The following is a 23,885-nucleotide window of genomic DNA, read 5'->3' on the forward strand; positions in this document are numbered from 1 at the left end:
ATTATTAGCTCTAGCAACTTTTGGAGTTAAATAACTTCACGTCATTAGAAATTGAAAGGCTGCGTTTCCTAACTTCACATTAGTTCGTCATCTGTAAACTAGCCTCTGCCTCTGCGCCGTGGTTTTCAGTATTTTTGACTGATAGACAATTTATTTATTAATTCAATTAATTAAAATAATCAAATGGAAGATTCGGAACAAAAAGATTCTAATTCCGAAACTGACACCGAAGTTAAACGGGTCGGTTGCTCCCATTATAAGAGGAGAGCGAAATTTGTTGTAAGTATTTTACTTTACTTAAAAATACTGCAGTTTTTATTTGTCAATCAATATTATATTTTTGAGACGTTTTTCTGCGATTCATCGTTCGGTTAAATAATGGTCTATGTCGTGACTTTGTTCCTTTAATTGGTTACCATTTCCAATTCGTCGATTCTTTATGACGTATGAATGAATTTGCTACTTTACTTTAATGCAACATGAGTATGTATTCTCAATTTACAAGTGTCACATAAGGGTCAAAATATTTTGATATCCAATTCATTGACAACAAAAGATTACCGAAATAATGCATCAGAATGTTTGATTGTTATTTAATTTTTCCCTTCCAGTACTTTTTCTTGAATGATTTCGCAAACTTTTTGTCACATTAATTTTCAAACTTGGCACCCACACATGTGTTGAGACAAAAATATTTTGTCTATTGAGATGTTTTTAGATTGCTGTGCTGTAGGATTTAAATGTCATTCTTTGTTGTTGTTGTTTTTTTTTAATTTTGTTTGGCTGTAATGTCATTTAAAAATTGGCAACAGATAAAATTTAATGGTAGATTTTATAACTTTCTTTTTAGACCAAACCGAACCTAACTTAACGTTCCCCAACCTAATATTACCTAATATAATCTTAGTTTGTGATAATGATGCATGAAAATGTATGAAAATTTTAAATTAACAATTATCGGATCGAAAAGCCTATGCGCCAACAGAAAAGGATATTTACTATAATTGTCTACATAGAATAAACTGTTTTCGTAAAAAAATCATAAAAGCTCATGACGGCATCTGCGGCACAATTACCAATTTAATTAAGTACTTATATGTACTGCTTATAACATTTTTACAAACTCATTAAATGCCGAAATGTATATTAGCATGGCGTTACCCACCGGACACGAATTTCTATGAAAAAATAAAACCTTATAAACATATCTTGGTACAAGTCGGTTATGGGGAAGCCAGCAGCAAACACATTTTGGAAATAGCCGATATACTGGATTAATTGTTCGGTTGTTTTAGTTTAGGTTAGGTTAGGTTTTCATTCTTGAATTCATGAATTTTGCCAAAATCGGCTATGACAATTAACGCCGTTCACGCCTGGCTTCCCCATAACTGATTTGTACCCATATCTTTTTTGAATATATATATTAAAAGTTAACTTATCATGTCTTGTGATTCGGTTAAGTATTTCACCATGATTTGAAGAGATAGCAGTGTGTCTACAATATATTAAATTATTTAAAACAATCAACTGGGGCTAGAATATTGAGTGTAAGCCGACTCGCACATCTAATTTCGTCTCAACTGCAACGTCGAATATGTCAATGTGACTTTGTTGGTATTCACAAAACACACATTACCTAATGGACCTCCGCACACTGCTGGAATGTGACATTTTTTTTTTTGACATGTCGCAGTTACACATGTGCAAAACCTCTGCGAGTCAGAAATTTTTAATCCAAATGTCAAACTCCTAAGATTAAAAAATATCCGTGCATATATGATTATACAAGGAGCACTCAAAAGATTTCTATGGTACCAATACATTATAATTGCTGTTTCAGAATCTGATGGCATTTTTGTGCAATGACGTTTGATTTTTTTTTTTTTTGATGACTTTGATGTTTTAAGAGGTTGCGATCATCACTATCGCTAAGAGCCTATGTGCCTGGGCGAGTATGCAACATAGATGTGACATTCCTACAATTTTTGATTTATGGCTGTATCGGAGACGAGACGAGCTTAGATGTGCGATCCGGCTAAAGTACAGCGTGTATTACGCTCATTTTATATAGCGCACGGAATTGTAGAGCATGTAAACCTGCTTGTGGCATACATCTGGTTAACCATAAATGTGCTGAAAATCTTGTGCTGTGTTCATTGATTTTTTTATAGTCAATATAGATAGTTAGGATGTAGGTTATAAAGTTTATGTTTTGCTGCAGGTTTTGGCGTTTTTCTTCTATTCTTTGACCATGTCCGCCCTTCAGTTGGAGCATATGAATACCAAACGGCACCTCCAAGAATCCATGTCGTTTGCCAGTCTTCTTGCTTCATCCCGTAGCTCCGCCGTATACACTCTGGATGGTATTTGGAGGTATTAGGAGATAAGAGAGCGGAAAGAACTGCCTCTCGTCACGCTGAGAGTGAAAAGTCGACATCGGACTTGGTTAGACTACATGTTGCGGATGCTTTAAGAGAATATCAACCTGGCTTACCTGTTCTTCTCCTGGAAGATTGCTAAATATCATCCACAGAGTGTGTACAGTGAAGTTACGGGACGCAAGCATGACCTGGGATGATGCATGAAGACTGGCGAGTGACAGGGATTGTTGGAAACGCCATGCGGTGTCCATATGTTCTAATTGAGGAGCGGATATGGTCAAAGACGAAGAAGAAGACGGCTGTAGGCTCAAAATCTTTTTTTCTAAACTTGCATATCTTGCGTTTTATATTGTTTAATAATAAATGTGTCTTGTTTTGATCAGACACCATGCTGCAACAAATTCTACATGTGCCGGTACTGCCATGACGAAAGTGAGGAGCATTATTTCAATAGGAAGACAGTGACGGAGTTGATATGTACGGAGTGCGACACGCGGCAAAAGGTTCAGGCCGAATGTGAGAAGTGTGGAGTCAGATTTGGAAAGGTAACTATGATATTTCACCGTATTTCACTCAAACACGCAGCAAGCACAAGTAGGCATGTCATATCGAAAGAACAAAAATCGATTCTTGCTATCAGTTTCGCATAAAAAGACGAGTATCAATACTCTGTATGTCTTTTGAACTTGATGATGGTATCAAAAGATGCTTTGTCCGTGAGTGAAGAATCCCAAAATATCAGTATCCAAAAGCATTGATACTTATTTGACGGATCTAACACAAGGTTTAACTGTGACATTCAATTCAACATAATGCTCTACTATTCCTGTTGTCCACAGATCATAAATAGATCTCCCTCGTAGAACTGCTGCAATTCGGTGAACATTTCAGATTGATAGTCATCTCTTTTTATAGTATATTTTTGTACTATACTCAAATGGAATAGTACAAAACTTAAATCCGTTATAATTTAAATTCAAATTTCATCAACTGGGTAGGTACCCTCGGTCGATAGTATTAATATAATAACATCCCTGGTCAAATTTTTAATTGCAATAGTGTTTCATTACATAAGTTTGTCTGTCATTTTGATTTCTATATTTTGAAATGTTAATTTCGAACTCTTTCTCACATATTTTTTGACGATTGGTGTACTGTACATTTATCAAAGATATATCATAAATTAGTAAAGTCTCTTACATAGTTCATGTAAAAAATTAAACATATTAATATGATAAGAACATTGTTTGCTGAATTCAAGGCCGCTATCAATTTATGTCATTCTTATAACTAATTCTTCGTGATATGATTATTATACCTATATAGATTGTTACTTTTTAACATAGAATAACAATTATAATACCACACTACAATGTCAAAGAAAATCATCAAAGTATCAATTGTATGTGATGTCATTTTTTCGAATTAGTGTCTTCTGCCAGAACAGTGACGATATAAAGGAACGGCTCTAGTATACCTACTGTATCATACCGTCGGTCCCAATTAAAAAAAGTCGGATCGGCAAAATGCTATTTTTCAGTACGAGCAATCAAAGATGTTTCATCAAATATCCTTTGTGACCTATTGCTTGCCATAATGAATAAAAATACGGGTTATAGAAACTTTTCTAAACGTTTATAAAAACATCCGTCTGTCCGGTGAACATAGCAGCAACTGTCAGATCCGACGCATCTTGCTCACCCACGCCCAGCCAACAATGTCGGTTGGTAAGAACCGACATTGTTACTTGGACACTCTCGGTAGATCCGTCATTTTTAACTTGAATTTCTCGAAATTTTTCAAACAAACACAAAAACTATGATTGTGGTATAAATGTTTAAATAACTTTTACGTAATAATCCGAAAATAACAAAATTTCAGATCCGACTTTTTTAATAGGGATCGACGATATGAAATTTTTATACGTGATTCAATTCGACATAATGATGTCAAAAAGAAAATGCAACAATGGTGAACTCCGTTAGCTTTTTAAACATACTTATACACAGCATAACGCCAGTGATGACCGAGCAGTTAACACGTCGGCTTATAATGTCGTGAATACCAGGTTCTAATCCTAAGTCTGGCAAATACACATTGTTTTTCAATGTATGTTTGCAGTCAGAGTATGGACCTAATAGGTTGAGTAAGTGGCAAACATCAATTTCCCCATGAAAATAATCCAAAGGTGTTAAATCACACAATCTCGAAGGCCAATTCACAGGTCCATAATGCAAAATTATGCGCTCATCGAATGTTTCCTTCAATAAATTGATTGTGGGGCGCTCTATGTGGCATGTTGCGCTGTCTTGTTGACACCACAGCTCTTCCACATGAATGCCATTCAATTGGGGAATGAAAAAGTCAGTATCATGGATCTATTGCGCTCTCCATTGACTGTAATGTTCTGGCGGCATCATTTTTTAAGAAATATGGACCAATGATTCCACCAGCCCATAAAGCACACCGAACGGTGACTTTTTGTGGATGTAACGGCGTCTTAATAATGGCTTGTGGATTGTCTTCACTCCAAATGCGGCAATTTTGCTTATTGATGTAGCCATGCAACCAAAAATGAGCCTCATCGCTGAATAAAATTTTGTGGTGAAAATGAACTGAACTGAACCACGATTTTCAAAATAAATTTTCACAATTTGGAAGCGTTGTTCTGGTCTCCCTCGCCACCATAAGGCTGTACTTTAACTGACCCACAGCAGAGCTCAAACAATAGACTGGCCCAAGTCTGCTTCGAATCGAGAATAAATCTATCACATCAACGCATTGAATTAGTATTGCCTGGGATTATTACAAACCTCTATTGTACGCAGTTTAATTCTTATTTAATGAAGGTTTACTTGAACATATCTCACATATCGTCCATTTATTTTCCAGTACACTTGTCTGGTGTGCAATCTGTTCGACGACGAAGATAAGAAGCAGTACCACTGCGAGGGTTGCGGCATTTGCCGGGTGGGAGGTCGAGATAGATTCTTCCACTGCGCTGTTTGTAACATGTGTCTGCCCATGCAGCTAAAACTCGATGGCCACAGGGTAAATAGCACATCCGTGTAACTAATTAATAGAATTTTTGTTTAGTTGTCAAATGTTCAGATGTTTTTGAAGGGATTGACAAAAATAATGTAAATTGAACATATATTTTTTTTAAAACATGTTCTTCGAGAATGTTACTTTTCTATTTTTCTTTGGTGAGACATTATTTAAACAAACAAAAAAAAAACAACAAACTTATACAATGGTGACGAATAAGAACACAATAGTATGAAAATAGTTTATAACTAAATAACAAAAAAATATTCATTTTGTACCCACGTGATTCCAGTCATGATGATTTCTAGCATGTGGCACATGTGTGTGATGAACGAGGGTTACAATATTTTATAGCTAAAAACAATAATAGTCCAGTCAACGAATATATTGTAGAGTGCATGGAATATGCGAGAATTTTTGACTTCAGGACTTTGTTAGGAGTAGTTAGTAAGTAAACATACCAAAAGTCCCCGCCCCTGGGAAGTGAGCTAAAGGCGGGAGGGGGGGTCGAAAGGTCGCACTTTTTGGTTTTTCGCTTATATCTCAGAAACGGTGCATGTAGAGAAAAAATGTTTCAATTAACAATGAAAGCTAATTAAAATTCCTATAAAATTGTCTCTATACATATTTGTCGAATTCCCAATGGTTTCCGAGATATATCGCACCCTCGCAACCAAACTCCCACAATCCAAAATCCGTCAAACAGAGAAAATCAGCTTTAAAGTTTTTACCTTTCGCATTTTTGTACTGTGTTTTTGAAATATGTTCAGATATTGAATGAAGTTTTGACTTGAATTTGATGACTTAGAGATATGAAATTTTCGGTACAATACTATGAACGATAGACAATGAAACGTAGTAATTAACTCAAAACACGTAAATCTGGACTTGTGGCGGTTTAGTTGCGAGGGTGCGATATGTTATTGAAAAATCGATAATTTTCGACTGTCTCCTCTCCTGCCCACTGCCCATTTGCTTGTGGGCTGCCAATTATCGTTGAAAATTATCGATTTTCAATAACGTATATCTCAGAAATCGTTGGGAATTCGACAAATATGTAGATACAATTTTATAGGAAATTTAATTAGCTTTCATTTTTATTTGAATCATTTTTTTTCTACATGCACTGTTTCCGAGATATAAGTGAAAAACCAATAAATGGGACCTTTCGACCCCCCTCCCGTCTTTAGCTCACCTCCCAGGAGCGAGGACTTTTTAGATGTTTACTTATAACTACTTCTAACAAAGTCCTGAAGTCAAAAATTCTCGCATATTCCATGCACTCTACACCCATCTTTTGAGCATTCATTGACTGGACTATAGATATTTATTTTATGTGGTGAAGTACGGAGTAGACACAAGCTCTTGGAAAGATTTTCATAAATCATTTTTATGGATGATATTGAGACTGTTACCAAACGCAGGATTTGGCCCTGTGATGCAGACGGTATACCACCACTCTACTGTGGGTCAAAAAGCTATGAAGTCAGGATTGCTCACCTATTTTCCGTGGCTAGTATTATTAAACTTGAAATATGTGTTTTAATTGCAGTGTGTTGAAAACGTATCGCGCTCAAACTGCCCGGTGTGCTTAGAGGACATTCACACGTCTCGTATTCCGTGCCACATTCCCGACTGCGGCCACCTTCTCCACAGGACATGCTTCGAGGAGTTACTTCATTCGGGCCACTATGCCTGCCCCACTTGTCAGACCAGTATGATCGACATGGCTGTTGTAAGATATCATACATATTCAATTGGAATTCAACAGTTTATTATTTGGTACTATAGTACTCTCTCAGTAATCCGCCACCCCAAAAACCAGACAAATGTCCAATTAGTGAAAGCGGCGGATTATAGTGCATACATACAAAATATGATAGAATTAAAACAGGTATTTCGTAAAAATAGTTTTTTTGAGAAATTTGTACTAGCAAATTACGTTTTTATTTACAATAAAAATCAAGTATTTTACTAAATTATACTTATTCCCAAACTAAGTTTATTAACTAAATATTCAGTGAGGCAGATATTCTTAAATGGCCTAGGATTCCTGGCTTTCTCTATGACCAAAAGCTTCAGTTTGTGTGTCATTGCATTGAATCATGCCATAATTGTGATGCGGTCCTTGGGCACTTTCCTCCCTGGCACATTACTTTCTTCGCGATGAACGTACTTTTTACGAAGGAGAAGTTTCCAAAATAAATCCGTCTCATCTGCGTTGCATACTTGTACGCGGCGGACTAATGAATTTGGCGAACACCGGCGAATTATAGAGGTTGATTTTGTGCTTTCGTGGATTATAGTAGTTGTCGGATAATCGAGCAGCGGATTACCTAGAGTGTACTGTATCTTGTGTCGAAGATTGGTGACCAAACTGCAGTACATTTCCCTATCCTGTGGCAGTAGTCAAGAGAATCTCCTATCTAAGCGTTTATTGCCCTCTACCCATTTCTCCATTATGAGTTCGATTAGATCATTAAATCATACATCTTATTGTGGAAAATATGGCCGAAATATTCAGATTTTCTGCGCTTGATAGCTATAAAATTTTTTGTAATGTGATCAACCCAGAAAATCAGCATGGTACGCCGATATTGCCACATCTCGAATACCTCCAGACAGAATGGTCCATTCTTTTAACGTTCAGTCTTTGACTCTGTAGACCAGTACAGGTATGATGTACACCTGATTGCCCTCCATCGAGTGCCCAGAGCCATGTCTCAATTACAGAAGAGACATTTAATTTTTTCAAAAGTGCTTCATGTCATCCCAATCCTGATCTTTCTCTTGTTCTGGACTCCAGTCTTCGTATAGACGGGAACTGAGGTTTTTAAGATGTTCTACCTTTTTAAATAAAATATAACACTCAGTCTACGTAATTTTAAAACGATTGATACCAGTTTCATCTGCTATGAAATATGACTCCAGAGGCAGATATCAGTTTAATGCTTTACACTGTTTTTATATAGAATGGCAGATGAGAGACATATGTCATTTGTGAGCTGCATCGTTAGTCTTGTATAGAAGTCCCTTTTGAATCAAATGACAGATGTAATTGACTCAAAGTCCCATATTCACATTTAAGTGAGTCATTTCATATGACTATTATCATACTGGTATTGATACATTATTTAAAATCCTATGCATCCGCGAATTAATTTAGTTTGCGCAGAAATATATACTACTAGACGTAGATAATTTGAAAACACCTCAGAAACACACCTACTAGAAAAAATCTTAATGCTATAATGCAATTTATTAAGCGTTTCATTCGTATTACATACTATTAGTTAATTTTGTCGTAATTAAGTGGACGCAGGTGGCTCAATTGGTTAAGCACATTGCAGAAGCCAGAATCCTATTTACCCTATACCCAGGCATCATATTTTTTTCTAATGCAGGGGGGGCAAACTTTTTGGATAGAGGGCCGAATTCAAAAATTCAAAATGAGCGGCGGGCCACAAGTGAAATACCATTTTTAGATATACACTATTTATTATCACGAAAAATAAACATTACAAAAAACTAATGAGAAGAATGAAACTGTTGTACATTTTTTTAAATTCAGGTGTTATTTTTGTAGTTGATATTCTCAAAACTGCTTGTAAATGGGCATCGGAGATATTTGATCGTAAAGAATTTTTATTCAGGTTCATGATCGAAAATGTTTGTTCACATATATAAGTTGATCCAAAAATAACGAACATTTTTCTTGCATAATCTTTAAGTTGGTCGAATTTGTCTGAATTAAGGGCATTGTAAAATTTGGAGATTTCTTCACGACGATGCAATTCTCTTAAATCAGTGTCACATTGCAGATCGATAATCTCAAGTTGTCAATATCTATTGAAATCGATATTCAACGTAGAAAATAGTGGTTACATAGTGTGAGATGAGATGCAAGGAAGACGTGCTGAGATAATACATTTGCGAAACAACAAATTCGTCAAATTTTAATTATTGTCAATATTTTTTAAAAAATTATAAAAAGTTATTCGTAATCAGAAGTACAATTAATGATGGTGGGCCGCAAAAAAATACCCGGCGGGCCGCAGTTTGCCCCCCCCCCCCCCCCTGTCCTAATGGGTATTTTCATTCTATTTATATTTTCAAAATACAGGTAACCACACCGAATTTGCGATAAGCGAAATTTCATGGATCAATGGGGGATTTGAAAAGCAAAACAATTTAAAGCATGAAAACACTTTAATAATAAAATAAACAAAATTAATTACATCAAATTTAATAAACCGAAAAATAACATTTATTTTTTTTCACGTTGCAAAAAAGAATATACTCTTGGACTGTCTGCACTTATTATGTAAAATTCGTCGATAACTGTCAAGTAATCTGATGTACTTGTGTGATTCCTCTCATTATGACGATTCCTGGCACGTGGCACATGTCAAAAAAAGTGTGGGACAAAAATATTAAGATTCGAACACGATATAATGAATTTCCACTCGTCAGGGTCGCGTTGAATGTGGGCTACCTGTAAGTATGTTCCATATCTTGTGAATTATTCATCGAATATAAAAAAATAGTTTGGAAGTCGCGAGGAGTGTTGAAACCTATCGGGAGGCATTGTTCCACAAGTCTATTGAACTTGGCTGGTGACGACATTTTAATTTACCAATATTTGTGCAAATGGTGATGGTTTTCGGTTTATTGATGGATACATTGACTGGTTTGAGGCCGTAGTTTGCCCTTGCTTCTTTAAATTTACATATAATGTACATGTCATGTATCAAACGGCAAATATTTATATATGTGCAATAATCAAATATCAATAATATGTATTATGCAAATCTTCTTTTCAATTTCAGCTGTGGAAATATCTAGATTCTGAGGTAGCGATGACACCCATGCCACCTGAGTATTCCGAATACAAAGCAACCATTCTGTGCAAAGATTGCCATAAAGTGAGTTAAGTATTCAATCTCTTAAATCACCCATATATTACTATTATCTATGGTTTAGTCAGTAAAATTTACCTACCTATATACAGTAGAACCTCGTTAATAAGAACACGGATAATTCGAAATTCGCCGTAATTCGAAATTTTCGCGAAAAAAAGTCCCTTAACTCTTTTACTCCCAGCTGATTTAGCCTAGCATATGCGAAAACTCCCAAGCGTTTTTTGACAACAAATCGTCGATTTAGTTTTTTTTAAATAACTAATTCTACACATGTTTTAAAAATTTGAAACTTTTTTTGTGTGTTCTCAATGGTGTATAAAGTAATAATAAGTAATAATATTGATAGTTTACATCAATAAAACAAAAGAAAAAAATAATGTATCAATATTTATTTAGAAATGAACGGATAAAACTATGTTTGAACAACAAAACAAGTGTGACAACATTTTTTTATTTATAATTGATATATCAAATTTTATAATATAATCTATCCTTATGTAGTAACAGAAAAAAAAATAAACATATTATTATTTCTCCATGAAATAGAATTTTTATAAAGTAATCAAAAAAAATCGTATAGTGTCAAGGTATTCAAGAATATTATTCAATTCACGAAATCGCAAGAGAATTCGATACAGTATCGACGACTAACTGATATGGAATGAAGTAATTTCAAAAAATAAGTCTCAAAGCACTAAATCATTTATAATATTATTTATATTCATGTATTTTTTCACCATCTTACCAAAAATACAGTGGCATCCATTGTTAGTTCAAAAATTACAAATTTCATTTTGTAATGTGATATATGAATCATAAAACAACTAAAAGAAATATCAGAATTTAAAATGTGTCATAAAAATAATGTTTTATTATTTTTATGACCCTCTTTGGTCTCAAGTTCGACAGCAGAGCAATTATGACTTGTGAGTTATTAGGGTATGGCATAATTATAAACAATGCCAACACTAAAATAAATGTTAGTCACCACCCAACACACAGTGAATATAATGCTTCGTCTACATGAACGAAATATGACGGGAAAAAATTTGGAATAAATCGTAAATTTGGTTCCAAACTTTCGGCCGATGGATCGGCCCAGATGGAGTTTTCGCATAGGTATGGTGGGCCGAAATATCGGCCCCGTGGGAGTAAAAGGGTTAATCATTATTTTCATATTAAACCATACCTTTAATTCGAAATTATTTCAGAGTCCTGGCATATAAAAATATTCAATAAATCGTAATAAAGTACACTATTTCATGAGCCAGTCAATGAAAATTGTGACAGATATTTCGTAAAACATCATAAATTACTTATTTTAAGAAGATAATAAAAATAATCCTGACATTTTATGACCCATTAACACACACGGAACCGGAAATTTGGTAGACACATCTATGATCGTAAACAATGTTGATGAAAATCCAAAAAAATATATTTTTTTTTAATTTTAATATTTTCCCCCATACATTTCATAATTCGTAATTCGAATTTTTTTCGATTTTCGGTCCCGTGGAATTTGTATTAAGACGATACATCAGTGAAACGTAAATAATTTTCAACTATAGGCGCGACGAAATTTTGGAATCGCTGGCATTTGGAGAGAGAATGTCGTGCTGGGAACACGTCAATTTGTTTCGTGATGGCGACGGGGGTATTAATTCTTAATTCTTGTAAAGATGACTAAAAACGTTATCCATTTATTCGAAAAAGAAAACATGTCAATGAATATATTATTATTGTTACTGATAGAACAATAAACAGAACATTAAATGGACGCATGTTGGATTTATATGACAAATTATATTTCGTTCGGCATGTGTCATTTGCATCCGCGACCCGCAATCCGCACATCGCCTAGCCACGATCTTTTTAGACCATGCTTCAACTGAGGTATAGCCTTAACGAGGTTTTACTGTATATTCAATAATAATTTGATAGATGACTTATAATTAGGGAGTGGATTTATATGCAACAAAAAACATAATTATATGCATGCACATTTATGCACTTGCAATCATTAAAATATCCACTAAAACCAAAGAAATATGCAGTTACTTTATATTTTTATGGAAAAAAATTGTAAATACCCACTTCACCAAATATTACTAATTAAAACTCGAATAACAAAATCTTTATCAATATACAGTACTCCCTCAGTAATCCGCCACCCCAAAAACCAGACAAGTGTCCAATTAGTGAAATACAATATACAAAGTATGGTAAAAATTAAAACAGGTATTTCGTAAAAATATTTTTTTTTTGTGAAATTTGTAAATGATTAAAAAAACTAAAATAATAAATACAAAAGTCCTAAAATATGCACTAATGTCTCAAAATATGTATTTATACGCACAATAAAATTTTATTTTTGGATTCTGCGTCTTTCAAAACGGATTTCCGTGCAACACTCATAGCTGTGCATATGTTACACCGAATGCGTGAAATTGCATATTACATGAAATCGGCAAAATTTTGCCTAATTCATGAAAAGTGCAAGCCCGTTGCCTTATTCATGAATTAGGCAAAATATCTGCCGAGTGCGTGAATCGCGGCGTCTGATTGGCCGGGGTTACGCAGAGGGTTTTACCAGAACAAATTTATTTTCAGAGCGGGATTAGTCAGTCACCTCGATATCTATTTTGATTTTTTAAAGAAACAGAGAGGAATTTAAAACTCTCGCCTAGAACAGAAGATTGATCTTACGAAAGAGCTCTATTTTTCTATTTAAAATATCTATGAAAGCTCTATTTAAAAAACTATTTTTTTTGAAAAATCGTCCAGAGCGGGTTTTGTAACTCTACGCCTCATATAATCAATGACAATTGGCACATTTGGTTAGTTTGATTAGTTGCAAAAAACACCACCGGAGTGGAGCGCCACTATCTAATTTTCCCTATGCATGAACTAGGCAAAAAAATTACTGCCGAATTCACGCACTCGGCAGATATTTTGCCTAATTCATGAATAAGGCAATGGGCTTGCATTTTTCATGAAATAGGCAAAATTTTGCGAATTTCATGTAATACGCAATTTCACACATTCGGCGTAACACATAAACCCTAACAAAACATGCACTAGCATATAAATCCGGTCCCTACTTATAATATTTAATAGAATAGTATATACGCATTGCTTTTTTTTAGCACCTATCGTGCAATTTACACAAAATAGTGTTAATGCGGAGGAGAGAAGGCATCCAATAAACAACTTGGGTGGAGAACGGCTTATATTTTACAGATTCAGATAGAAAGCATAGAGTTTAGAATATTTTTCTTATAAATTATCAATTGAAATTTAAATGTCCGTTGAAAAATCCATAATCCAAACGTAATAAATTATACGCATTGACACCCATGCTCTGGCCAAATTTATCTTATATGTATGATGCAGAAAATGTAATAGGTTTGATGATTTGAAATGTTTTAAATTGTCCCGTTGATAGTTGATAGGGTGTAAAAATTAAAATATATTGGGCATTAGCCGATCACCTATTTTATTCACTCTAATTTATAATACTTTCAGAAAATGATAATGATGCATTAATTTATTTCTTTATACAGAATATGCTAAAGAAGCTGTATTTCATGCTGTGAAAAATGGGTTATTATGAATACCAATGTGATGCATAGAGCGAGCTTTATAAAAATGTAAGAAGTGCCGTGCACTTCTATGGTGTTAGACGGCGGCCACTGTTAACTCCTGATGTTTCCTAATGACATTTGAAAAAATGAGTTAATAATAAAAGTTTTCACTTCTATGCAGAGTGTTAAGAAATAATTCTTAGCCATTCGCCCAACCTATCGTGTCTTCACTCTGGATCGAACACAAATTGACACATCTAAATTTAGCCAGACGAGAGATTAAAATATGCGATCCATGACTTCATAGGTGGACACTATCAGTACTCCACCATGGATGTAATGCCTACCTTAGTGGATTAGAATTTTTGAGATAATGGTAGTTCTGTCGGCATTCACTTATGTTTCATATTTGTCATTCTACGTAATGTTAATGAATAATATAATTTTATTTCATTTTATATCTGACTTATGACGGATGTAATTTTTTTTACAGCTCTCGACTGTCAAGTTCCATGTTGTGGGTTTGAAGTGCGCACATTGCGGAGCATACAACACATGCCAGACTAAAGGATTCCAGAAGTAATTTTACTTTACATAATATTATCAATAAAATTTTCCATTGGCGGTTTTTCGTGTGATTAGCGGTTAGCATTAGACCAAACATGGTTATAATAATGTGAGCTTTCACTCACATTGGATATTAAATAAATAGTTTTGGTACTGTTCGGTTATCAGGAATACAGCGGAAAACACATTTTGAAAATACCCGATATACTGGATTATTTGTTAGTTTGGGGTAGTTTATGTTAGGTTTGGTTAGGTTAACCTAACAAATAATCCAGTTTATCTGCTATTTTCAAAATGTGTTTTCTGCTGTATTCCTGATAACCGAACAGTACCATAATTTTTAATGTCGTTTAAGTAATTTTTTTCTACAATGGAAAATTATGAAGCAAAAAAGGACCCCTCGTCTACTGATTAACTTTGTCTTTTCTTATTACAGGTTCATTTGAAGAGAATTTCACACTATGAAATTTATTTTCCAATTTGTAAACCATATGAAAAGACAATTCGTTACGATGAGTAGTTAATGCTGCATTCTCACGTAGCGATTTTTATCGTTCAACTGTCTGTTGAATGTTGAACAAGAAATATGAAGGAATGTACACACATATAGATTTAAGTTGAAGCGATAGTTGAAATCAAGATGTTGTGAAACAAACAAGTTTGACATGCCGATGCAAGTGGTTATTACCTTGGCAACCAGTTGAATCGACAAAAGTATGGATCTCAATTTAGTTCAATTCAAAACTTACAAGGCTCCCACTTATCAATTGACTTTCAACGGTCATTCAACATACAGTTGCCAATAATACAAGACATCGTCAATTTTATTTAATTAAACAATCTTGTACAATCATTTGTGTATTCACACAGTGAATATGAAAAAGTGACAACCATTGCTTGAGTTAGTAAATTGGTAATACCAACTTAGCGGTGTTAATATCTGTGCAGTTTATCAACTTTGCGATGTTTCATTCATTTGATAAATACATTCAAATAGAAACAGTGTAATATTAGACTCCTACATAATCAAAATTCTAATGTTTATTGTCTTCATATTTTAACAGCGAGTAGTATGTATGGTACCTATGCATTATTGATTTATGCCAATAACATGGAAACCATTGGTCAGGTCTGAAAGTTGAATGCATGAATCAACTCATTTTTATTCAGACTTTAAATAACATAAATAGTATATTAACTGTGTTTAGGAAAAAGGGTGTAACCCTCGATTTTTCGAAAAGTGCTTTTATTAGATATTAACAATGTATACAACTAAATACACGTTCTGTAAAAAGGAAGTAAGCCGCAAATGCCGATTTATTATCTAAATTCAGGTTTTAATTGGGCTTCATTTAAGTTTTAATTTAAGGAAAAAGGCATTTACCCTCAATTTTAATGATATTTCTGTAATAACTTCTTTAATTATTAGTAGATCGAAAAGATATTACACCAAATCATCAATCATCATGCACCCAATGTCTGTGCCTATTTTTTTTATTAATATTAAACCAAAATCATTCAAAAAAACGTTTTTTGCCTCCTGTAAAATTTGTTCTGTGTGGGTTACGCCCTTTTTCCTAAACACGGTCGATATAGTGACTTCACTGAGAGGTAAAACCAGAACAACCGAATGAGGGTGCACTCGCACACAATGAGCACTTTATTGCCGCACAACAAAATCATTATGAAATAATATAAAGAAGTTAGGAATAAACGTAATGAGTCATTGTCTCTTGCGATTCAAAGAAAATCTAATGTATTTTTTTAATATTTAACAGAGGTCGTGATGGTGCACTCGAAAGCGTGCTAGTCGGCGAAGCGTCCGCTTCTTCATCCAGTTCAGCGGGAAGCTCCTCATCAGACACGTCGGATAATAAACAAACCGCAGACACCGCCTCCATATCCGCGAGAAGTCGGCAGTCCAACGGCACCGGCGGTTCCCCCTCGGGCCAGTCCTCCTCGAGCCAGGCGGAGGCCGACCTTTCGGGCAGGAGTTCTCAGGACGACGACATCATCGCGGAGCAGTTGGACCTGCCGCAGCCCAGCATCACGGACGAGCCTCCGCAGGCCTGACACTAACCGACTCCCTCTCCGGCAAGTTTATACATAGGAAAATAGACAATTTGTATTGCTCGAGTCAATTCAAATGCTTAGAGGTAAGCGGAGAATACAATACCGGAACACGGGTCGAACGCGTCAATTGTTACGCGAACAATATTTGTATCGGCGTCATTCATATTTGTGGATATGTTATATTGTTGTGTTGACAGCATTGATTTGATAATTCAATTTACCGGATTGTTTTTATTTTTAGTTTTTAAGTAATTATTTTTGCAGGATTAGCATTTGCGGGAAACCATATTTAATCTTGATACTGTGATAAGAAGCTTAGCTAATCTTATATAAGACAGTGTCAGAATTTTAATATATACATGAGCAGATGAAAAATGATTTCCGTTAAATTAATTGCTTTATTTCAATATTTTAGATAACTATTTTTATCTTCCGATTCTCTAGAATCGATTGAAATATTCAGTTAAATTTCTTCCTAAGGACTTTCTACTTTTTTTTTAAAATGGTAACATTACATTGTCATCTCAATAAACAATTCTTAATGTTAAAACCATTCGATTCCTCTAAACAATGCAGCTTAAATGTTTAATTACAAATTTAATAAATAGTTATTGCTTTAGTTTCTACTATGTACAATGTATATGGGTAGTATATTACTGAAATGTTTTTGATGTCTGACAAAATATACATTGATAATAAATATACACCATAAAATTCTTGCAGCTGTAATAAATTATGTACCATCTATTAATAGAAATCAAAATATAACTGTTTTCAATGAATAAATATTCTTTTCATAACAATCTTATGTAATATTTGAGATATTGTCGGATTCTCTATGGGTTAATTCAGTGTTTCCCAAAGTTTAGTGACAGATTTTATCGGCTTGCTATAACTTTGACAAAAATAAAATTAGAAATGTAACCGTCACACGTAAACGTCACGTGTAAATTGAATGTTACTCTTTTATATTTTGAAAAAAATACTATTATAACTACATGGAAATTTAGCTCACTTTGGCTTTAATTGGGTCGCACAAGAATTAAAACAAAATAAAATGATTACCACTTTAAATCTACCATGTCCCATCAGAAGAATTTTTGAACGAAGCAGTACGCAAACAAGAAGCAAAACGTGACAGTATCTTCAAAGGAAGTATAGTGCTTCGAACGGTGTCCAATAATGCAACGGAAATATTGAACGGACATTTATGGTCGCGTAAGAGTTTGCATTATATTTTTGTCTATGATGCTCACATGACAGCTACATAGTTGGGGTTGACATTAGATCTTCCAACCTGGAAATTAATATATCTGCCAATGGTTTCGATAACCGAAATCGTTGCACAAAGGCATCGTCTGTCATTTTGAATGGATCCGTCCGGTTACCAAATCTTGACAACAAAATTTCAGCGTGAATCACTTCCATTTTGGAAACGTGTAAAGTAACCTAAAATGTGTTAATGACATTATCATATTTAATCAATACTTATCCGTTATAGCTGAATTCTTAAAACGATTGATTGTTGAAGTACGTAGCTCTTCATCTTATGTCTTCAATATTTACCTCATAATAGTGATATTACAATATTCATTACGAAAATGTCAATGGAACTTCCGATGTATTTTACAAACCTAATATTAATAAAATATGTATGTTTCTGTATTACAAAATCACAATAAATACTTAAATCCGAATTTAAACACATAATAACACTTTCAGCGGCTATATGTAGAAGACAAAAAACAATAAATAAAGAGCCTTTCGACGTTACGTTCCGACATTTAATCTGTTTACCATCTCGTTGCTGTAGGATTGGTTTCCCGAATAGACCAAATGTTCAGGAGACGAAAAACAAATTTCATAATCCTATATTTAAATACTTGGAGATATTTAAATTGTTATTTTTACAGCATATGAATGATGTATTCATTACCATTACAAAGTAATTTAAAGAAAGGGATGGTTCTCGTCCAATTAGATACAAAAAAAACATTCTGCATTAAGAGGTCGATTTCGACAAAAACGGATATTCGGGAAACCAATCCTATAGCGACGATCTGTCAAAATTAAAACCGATGACAGCGCCTCTAGCGTCGAAGCATATGAACCTAAAAAGCCTCCGCCACTTTAAGATTCGGTTGTCAAAATTTCTCATACAATGACTTCGATACTGCTTCGTTCAAAAATTGCCGTTCAGGTAGTCAACTTCTGAAATTACCTGTGCTATATATAATGAATGACCTTGTGATTTCGAATTTGCTAAGCAAGCTAAATGTCTTTGAGACAGATTTCCATGAATTTTTGCAAATCGACACCTCATCAATCAAAAACTGCGATGATTTTTGCTAGTGTTGTGACTTTTGATATTTTCATAGATTCAGTGCCGAAGTCTAGTTAGTGTCATTGCAGATTCTCTATTGTTAATAGTATTTTTTCTCTTTTTATCTCACTATAAATCTCCGTAACAGTAATTTTGTCTAAATCTTGTAGTTTTATTGCCAAAAGATTGACTGTCACTTGTCAATGTCACAAAGTCATATACAGTGAAACCCCGATTCTATACTTTTCAAGGGACCCTAAAAAAAAACCATAAATGCGGGAAATGATGCGAGGCAAACCTGAGCGGCCTGTGCAAAGTGCAAACAAAGCAACGCGACTGAACGGTCAGGCGAGATTGACCGCCGACCGATGTGTGCAAACAAAGCATAATAAAAAGTATCATAAACAATTCTATGAAATCGAAATGAAAAATATTCATAAAAAACGGTCAATCAGGATAATATTTGTGATGGGACCATAATATTTAGACGATAGATCGAGGAAAACGATAAATTGGGTAACGGTTAATGCGGGATTATTTAACATTGTTCTGATGGGTGTTTGGCGGGACTTTCAAAAATGAACAATCCATGCGGGAAAACGATTTATGCGAGAACGGTACATCGTGGTTCCACTGTAAAACACAAAAGAAGTTCAGAAACGGGCAATCCTAATTTACAAGATATTCTCGGATACTGTATAAAAATTGACTTCCAGCGTTACATTTACTACGGTATGGGAAACACTGAATTATATGAAATACTATTTAATTCAGATCATAATTCATTTTTTGCTTATTTGTAAGAACTGAATTTGGATGTTAAAACTATTATCATTTCGTAATTTTTGGTTTCTTCTGAAACATAAATTCTCTATGATTTTGCATATTGTTTTAGCAGTGGTAACACATTAACGTATCACTATTTTACTATAAATTTTCATATAAACAAACCATTTAGTTTAAAATATTTTTCCTTAGGTAATTAATACGTTGCAAACTTGGATATTTTATAAAAATAAGACTGTTTGCTATTCTGTTTTTCATTTTACATAATATTATTATTGTTATGTTGTGTGTTTTATTAATTTAAAAATGTCAACTGTGATCTGTACATTGCATCTTATACTTTATAATAATATATTTAATGTATAAAAAAAAACCATACTTAATGATTAATGTATTGTTGACTAAAAGCTGAATGTCACTAGTACATTGTGTCAAATAGTATTACTAGTGCGTACAGCTATGTTTTAATTACGGGAAATGGTAATGACAATGTTATTACAAAAATAAATTACTCGATCTGATACGAATGTACACAACGTATTTTATATTGTGATCATGTTAATGTTAATACATATTAATTAAACATATTGTTCCAATACCAAAGCTGTTGAACATCTTCCAGATGGAGATAAAAATCTCAAGCGCAACTAATGCATTTGGTTTCTCATTTGAGAGTTTGTATGAAAATTAACAGTGCTACAATACTCCAGGCATGTCCAACTTCAGGTATCTACTGTCCACTATCTAAACTAACAGTGATTCACCACAATGTCATTCTTAACTTGAACAAACGTATTATATTTGGCTGAAGCCACGTTGGATGGATACACTTCTCATTCACCGTCACAAAAAATTACTCAATTTCCCACTCGTCATGAAAATGGATCTTCTTTTGTGCACACATTACGTTCATCATCAAACGATTCACAACACCCCAGTTTAAAGCACATGGATTCATATCTTCTCTATCCCATCACTACTGCGGTAAGCCGTGAGTGTGTGAACATGAATCACATGACACGAGTGGTTCCTCATGTTTAATTTGAAAACTACTTTCGCATAAACTGATTAAGGAAATACAAATAGGAAAGGTTTATGCTTCCCCTTCAAAATCTAAATGAAATCTTATTATATTACAACTGAATGTATACACTTTTTAGATTTTCACAACTCAATTCGCATGTTAATTCCGGCTAACTGCTGAGTTTAGTGGTTCTTTTTTTGCCATCGCTTTCATATGTTTATGCTCCCATCTCCATACAAGAGGATGTTCTTCAACATCTTTGGTCAATACAGTCAAGTTATTTAACAAAACAAATCATTTGATAATTCAGTGATTAAAAACACAATATCAATCTTGTTCTGTGTTCATATATGCTCCTTCGGAAGAGCATATAGGCACCACTTGGCGCCTACAAGAATTCTTGTCAGTAGCCAATCTTCATGCGTCTTTCCAGACCGTATAAACCCTGTGTTAACTATTACCAGTTAACTTTAAAATCATACCCAGTATATTTTCGAAGGTCGTCATATCATACGTCTTGTTTGAGGTGGCATGTATGTATCCCGCAGACTTGTTTGTGTTGTTTCTTTGACCCCTAAATTTTATTACAAAAATCACTGAGATGTATATACAGTGCATAGGTGTACCTGGTGCCCATATGCTCCATCTAGAAATGACATAACTACTACATTGTGAATAATAATCATTGAATTGAGAATTGACTCATAGTATTATAATTCGATTTAAAGATCTATTGAATGCCAGGCTCTTATGACAAACTGTATAATGTGTAATTCTAATTATATAATATTGTATGTATATAATACAAAATTCTTATTATATGGATGTATTTCTAAGTTAATTATTTAAAATTGTCCAAATGAACAATTTTTTCAGCTTTTATATTTGTAGATTTCTTGTTGTCATTTACGTGCATAATACAGTCGAACTCGGTTATTACGATCACGGAAATAGCGAGATCTCAGATGCAATGAGGAAACATTCGTTGACATTTTAGTTTATGATTTTCTCCATACATTTATCCACTTTTATAACGAGCTACTTCTCGGGTATACCGAGCTAAACTGTTAATGTGTCGATCGTTTAAAAACAACATTTTCGACCCTAAGCAATAAAATCCGACTGATGCCGCCGGGATCGGATTACGTTTATGACACGAGTTAAGTACCTAATTGGTGTTTTCGTTGACAACTTGAAAAAGTATCCACGCATATCGTTGAAATTGCATGTAAAAAATCCAAGCTCTGTGAAGTCAGTAGGTACCTACCAGCGCCGGCAGTTCAGCACTTCATTACAATAAACAACTTCTTTTGTAGTTTATGAATGCCATGCTTGTTTCGGGGATTTTTACAATGGTTTTCAGATCTTTTATGTTCTATGCTTAAATAGAATGTGGCACGAAAAATGTTATATAATCTGTAATGTTTATAATGAGCAAATTAAGTTGGTCCCATCTTCCTTGTAATAACCAAGTTCGACTGAATATACATCTGAAATTTTGTTAATACCAAACCAATTATACCATTTGCATACAGGTAACCCTCGACCGTATCGCGATTGATTTTTAATAACATTTTTTGATATGTGCCACCTGCTAGGAATCGTCATAATGAGTGGAATCACACGCGTATTATCAGATTATTTGACAGTCATTAACAATTTTTACATAATAAGTGCAGACAGGCCAAGCAGGTATATGTAGATTCTTTTTTACAATGCGAAACAAAACAAAAGTTTTTAAAATTCAATTAAACCCTGCGAAAACCATGCCATCTTTTATTAAATTTTATTGAATATTTTATAAGTAGAATAATATTTTTTATAGTTTGGTTTGGCCAGGGCTTAATTTAAAAAAATGAATGACACATCTATGTTCTTAATCCTTTCCACGCGGACAGCACACCTGTTCGATATAATTAGCATGTTATTTAAATGTGGTGATTAAATAGTAATTAAATGCTCCGTGGTCAGCAAGTTAATCCTTTCGCCGCGGACGTTACACCTGTTGTGCCATCATTATTTGGACATTCGATATAATTAGCATGTTATTTAAATGTGGTAATTAAATAGTAATTAAATGCTCCGCGGTGAAAGGGTTAATCCAATGAAAACAAATAAGTATGAATAAAAAGGTGTGCACAATTTTGTCGCATCACCCAAGATATACCAAAACTATTATGGTTTGGTTTGGGTTGGTTTTAATTGATTTTTAAAAACTAACGAATACCATCTGTAAATTGTAGTCTTGGTTCAATAAAAACAAATACGTATGACTAACAAAGTGTAATGTGCACCATTTATGGCGGATCTTAACAGTCTACCTCCGCCCTTCACTACTGGTTTATATTATGTACATAGATGATGTAACTTTTACCAATATTATTCTTCAGATACAATAATTTTATTGATGATCTTCTGAATTATTTGTTTTGCTCTTCAGTTGTCATCTAAATATTGATTGTAATAACTAGCTATCCACAGAAGAGTGTTTATAACGTATCCAATACGTTCTACTAATAAACTGCATCCATCGTTTTGATGGATGTGATTTTTTATTTTTAAGAAATACCATAATATGTAGTAATTAAATTATATATCACACATTATCCTTTTCGTTGTGTGAAATTACTTTATACATAAGCCTATGACCATTAATTTTATTTGTAATTTCGAAATAGCCCATTGACAGTTGAGATGAGAAAAATTCTCATATAAATAATTAATAAGAATAGTCAAAATACCAGAACATTACAGTTATGTCTAAACATAATGTGACATATTGATGTAACACTTTTTTACATCACATATTATTTCAGCTTATTTTAATGAAATAATTACGTATAGATATGTTCTTGTGTTGCCTTGTTATAAATTTACAACACAAATTCTTATTTTTTCGAACACTACGTTAGGTACTTATACTTCATGAACACTAGCGGTACTGTTATGATATGATTGAATATTAAATAAGAGAATTGAACTTATAGTATCCCGATAAGAATGCTGGATTTAACTGAAAACGCATCATTTATTAAAAAAAAATGAATTATTATTTCAGTATAAAGTTGTTTTATTAGGCTATACAAATATAGGCATATGCATTAAACGTGGAAATTAAAACCGAACTTGAAACGGTGCTGTTATTCTGTGTGAGAGTGGCTAAGGGTGGAGGTA

General features: G+C 33.9%; 1 protein-coding gene across 1 annotated transcript; it reads left to right on the top strand.

Moving 5' to 3' along the window:
• Positions 1-42: 42 nt before the first annotated feature.
• Positions 43-18,563, top strand: LOC147074679 (RING finger and CHY zinc finger domain-containing protein 1-like). Its single transcript, XM_085943513.1, has 7 exons — positions 43-279; positions 2,765-2,926; positions 5,274-5,432; positions 6,982-7,164; positions 10,259-10,354; positions 14,432-14,517; positions 16,284-18,563. Exons 1-7 carry the CDS (start codon positions 184-186, stop codon positions 16,576-16,578), a joined length of 1,077 nt encoding a protein of 358 aa, XP_085799639.1. The 5' UTR covers positions 43-183; the 3' UTR covers positions 16,579-18,563.
• The last annotated feature ends 5,322 nt before the right edge of the window (positions 18,564-23,885 follow it).

This window comes from Rhyacophila brunnea, unplaced genomic scaffold, assembly GCF_057557595.1.
Source record: "Rhyacophila brunnea isolate RB1 unplaced genomic scaffold, BYU_Rbru_1.0 scaffold_16, whole genome shotgun sequence".
In the NCBI taxonomy this organism is placed as follows: domain Eukaryota; kingdom Metazoa; phylum Arthropoda; class Insecta; order Trichoptera; family Rhyacophilidae; genus Rhyacophila; species Rhyacophila brunnea.

Excerpts from the sequence above, each read along its gene's own strand:
- LOC147074679 (XM_085943513.1), top strand. The coding sequence starts at position 184 with ATGGAAGATTCGGAACAAAAAGATTCTAATTCCGAAACTGACACCGAA. Across the intron at positions 280-2,764 it reads AGAGGAGAGCGAAATTTGTT|ACACCATGCTGCAACAAATT; the intron begins GTAAGTATTTTA and ends TGTTTTGATCAG. Across the intron at positions 14,518-16,283 it reads CAGACTAAAGGATTCCAGAA|AGGTCGTGATGGTGCACTCG; the intron begins GTAATTTTACTT and ends AATATTTAACAG.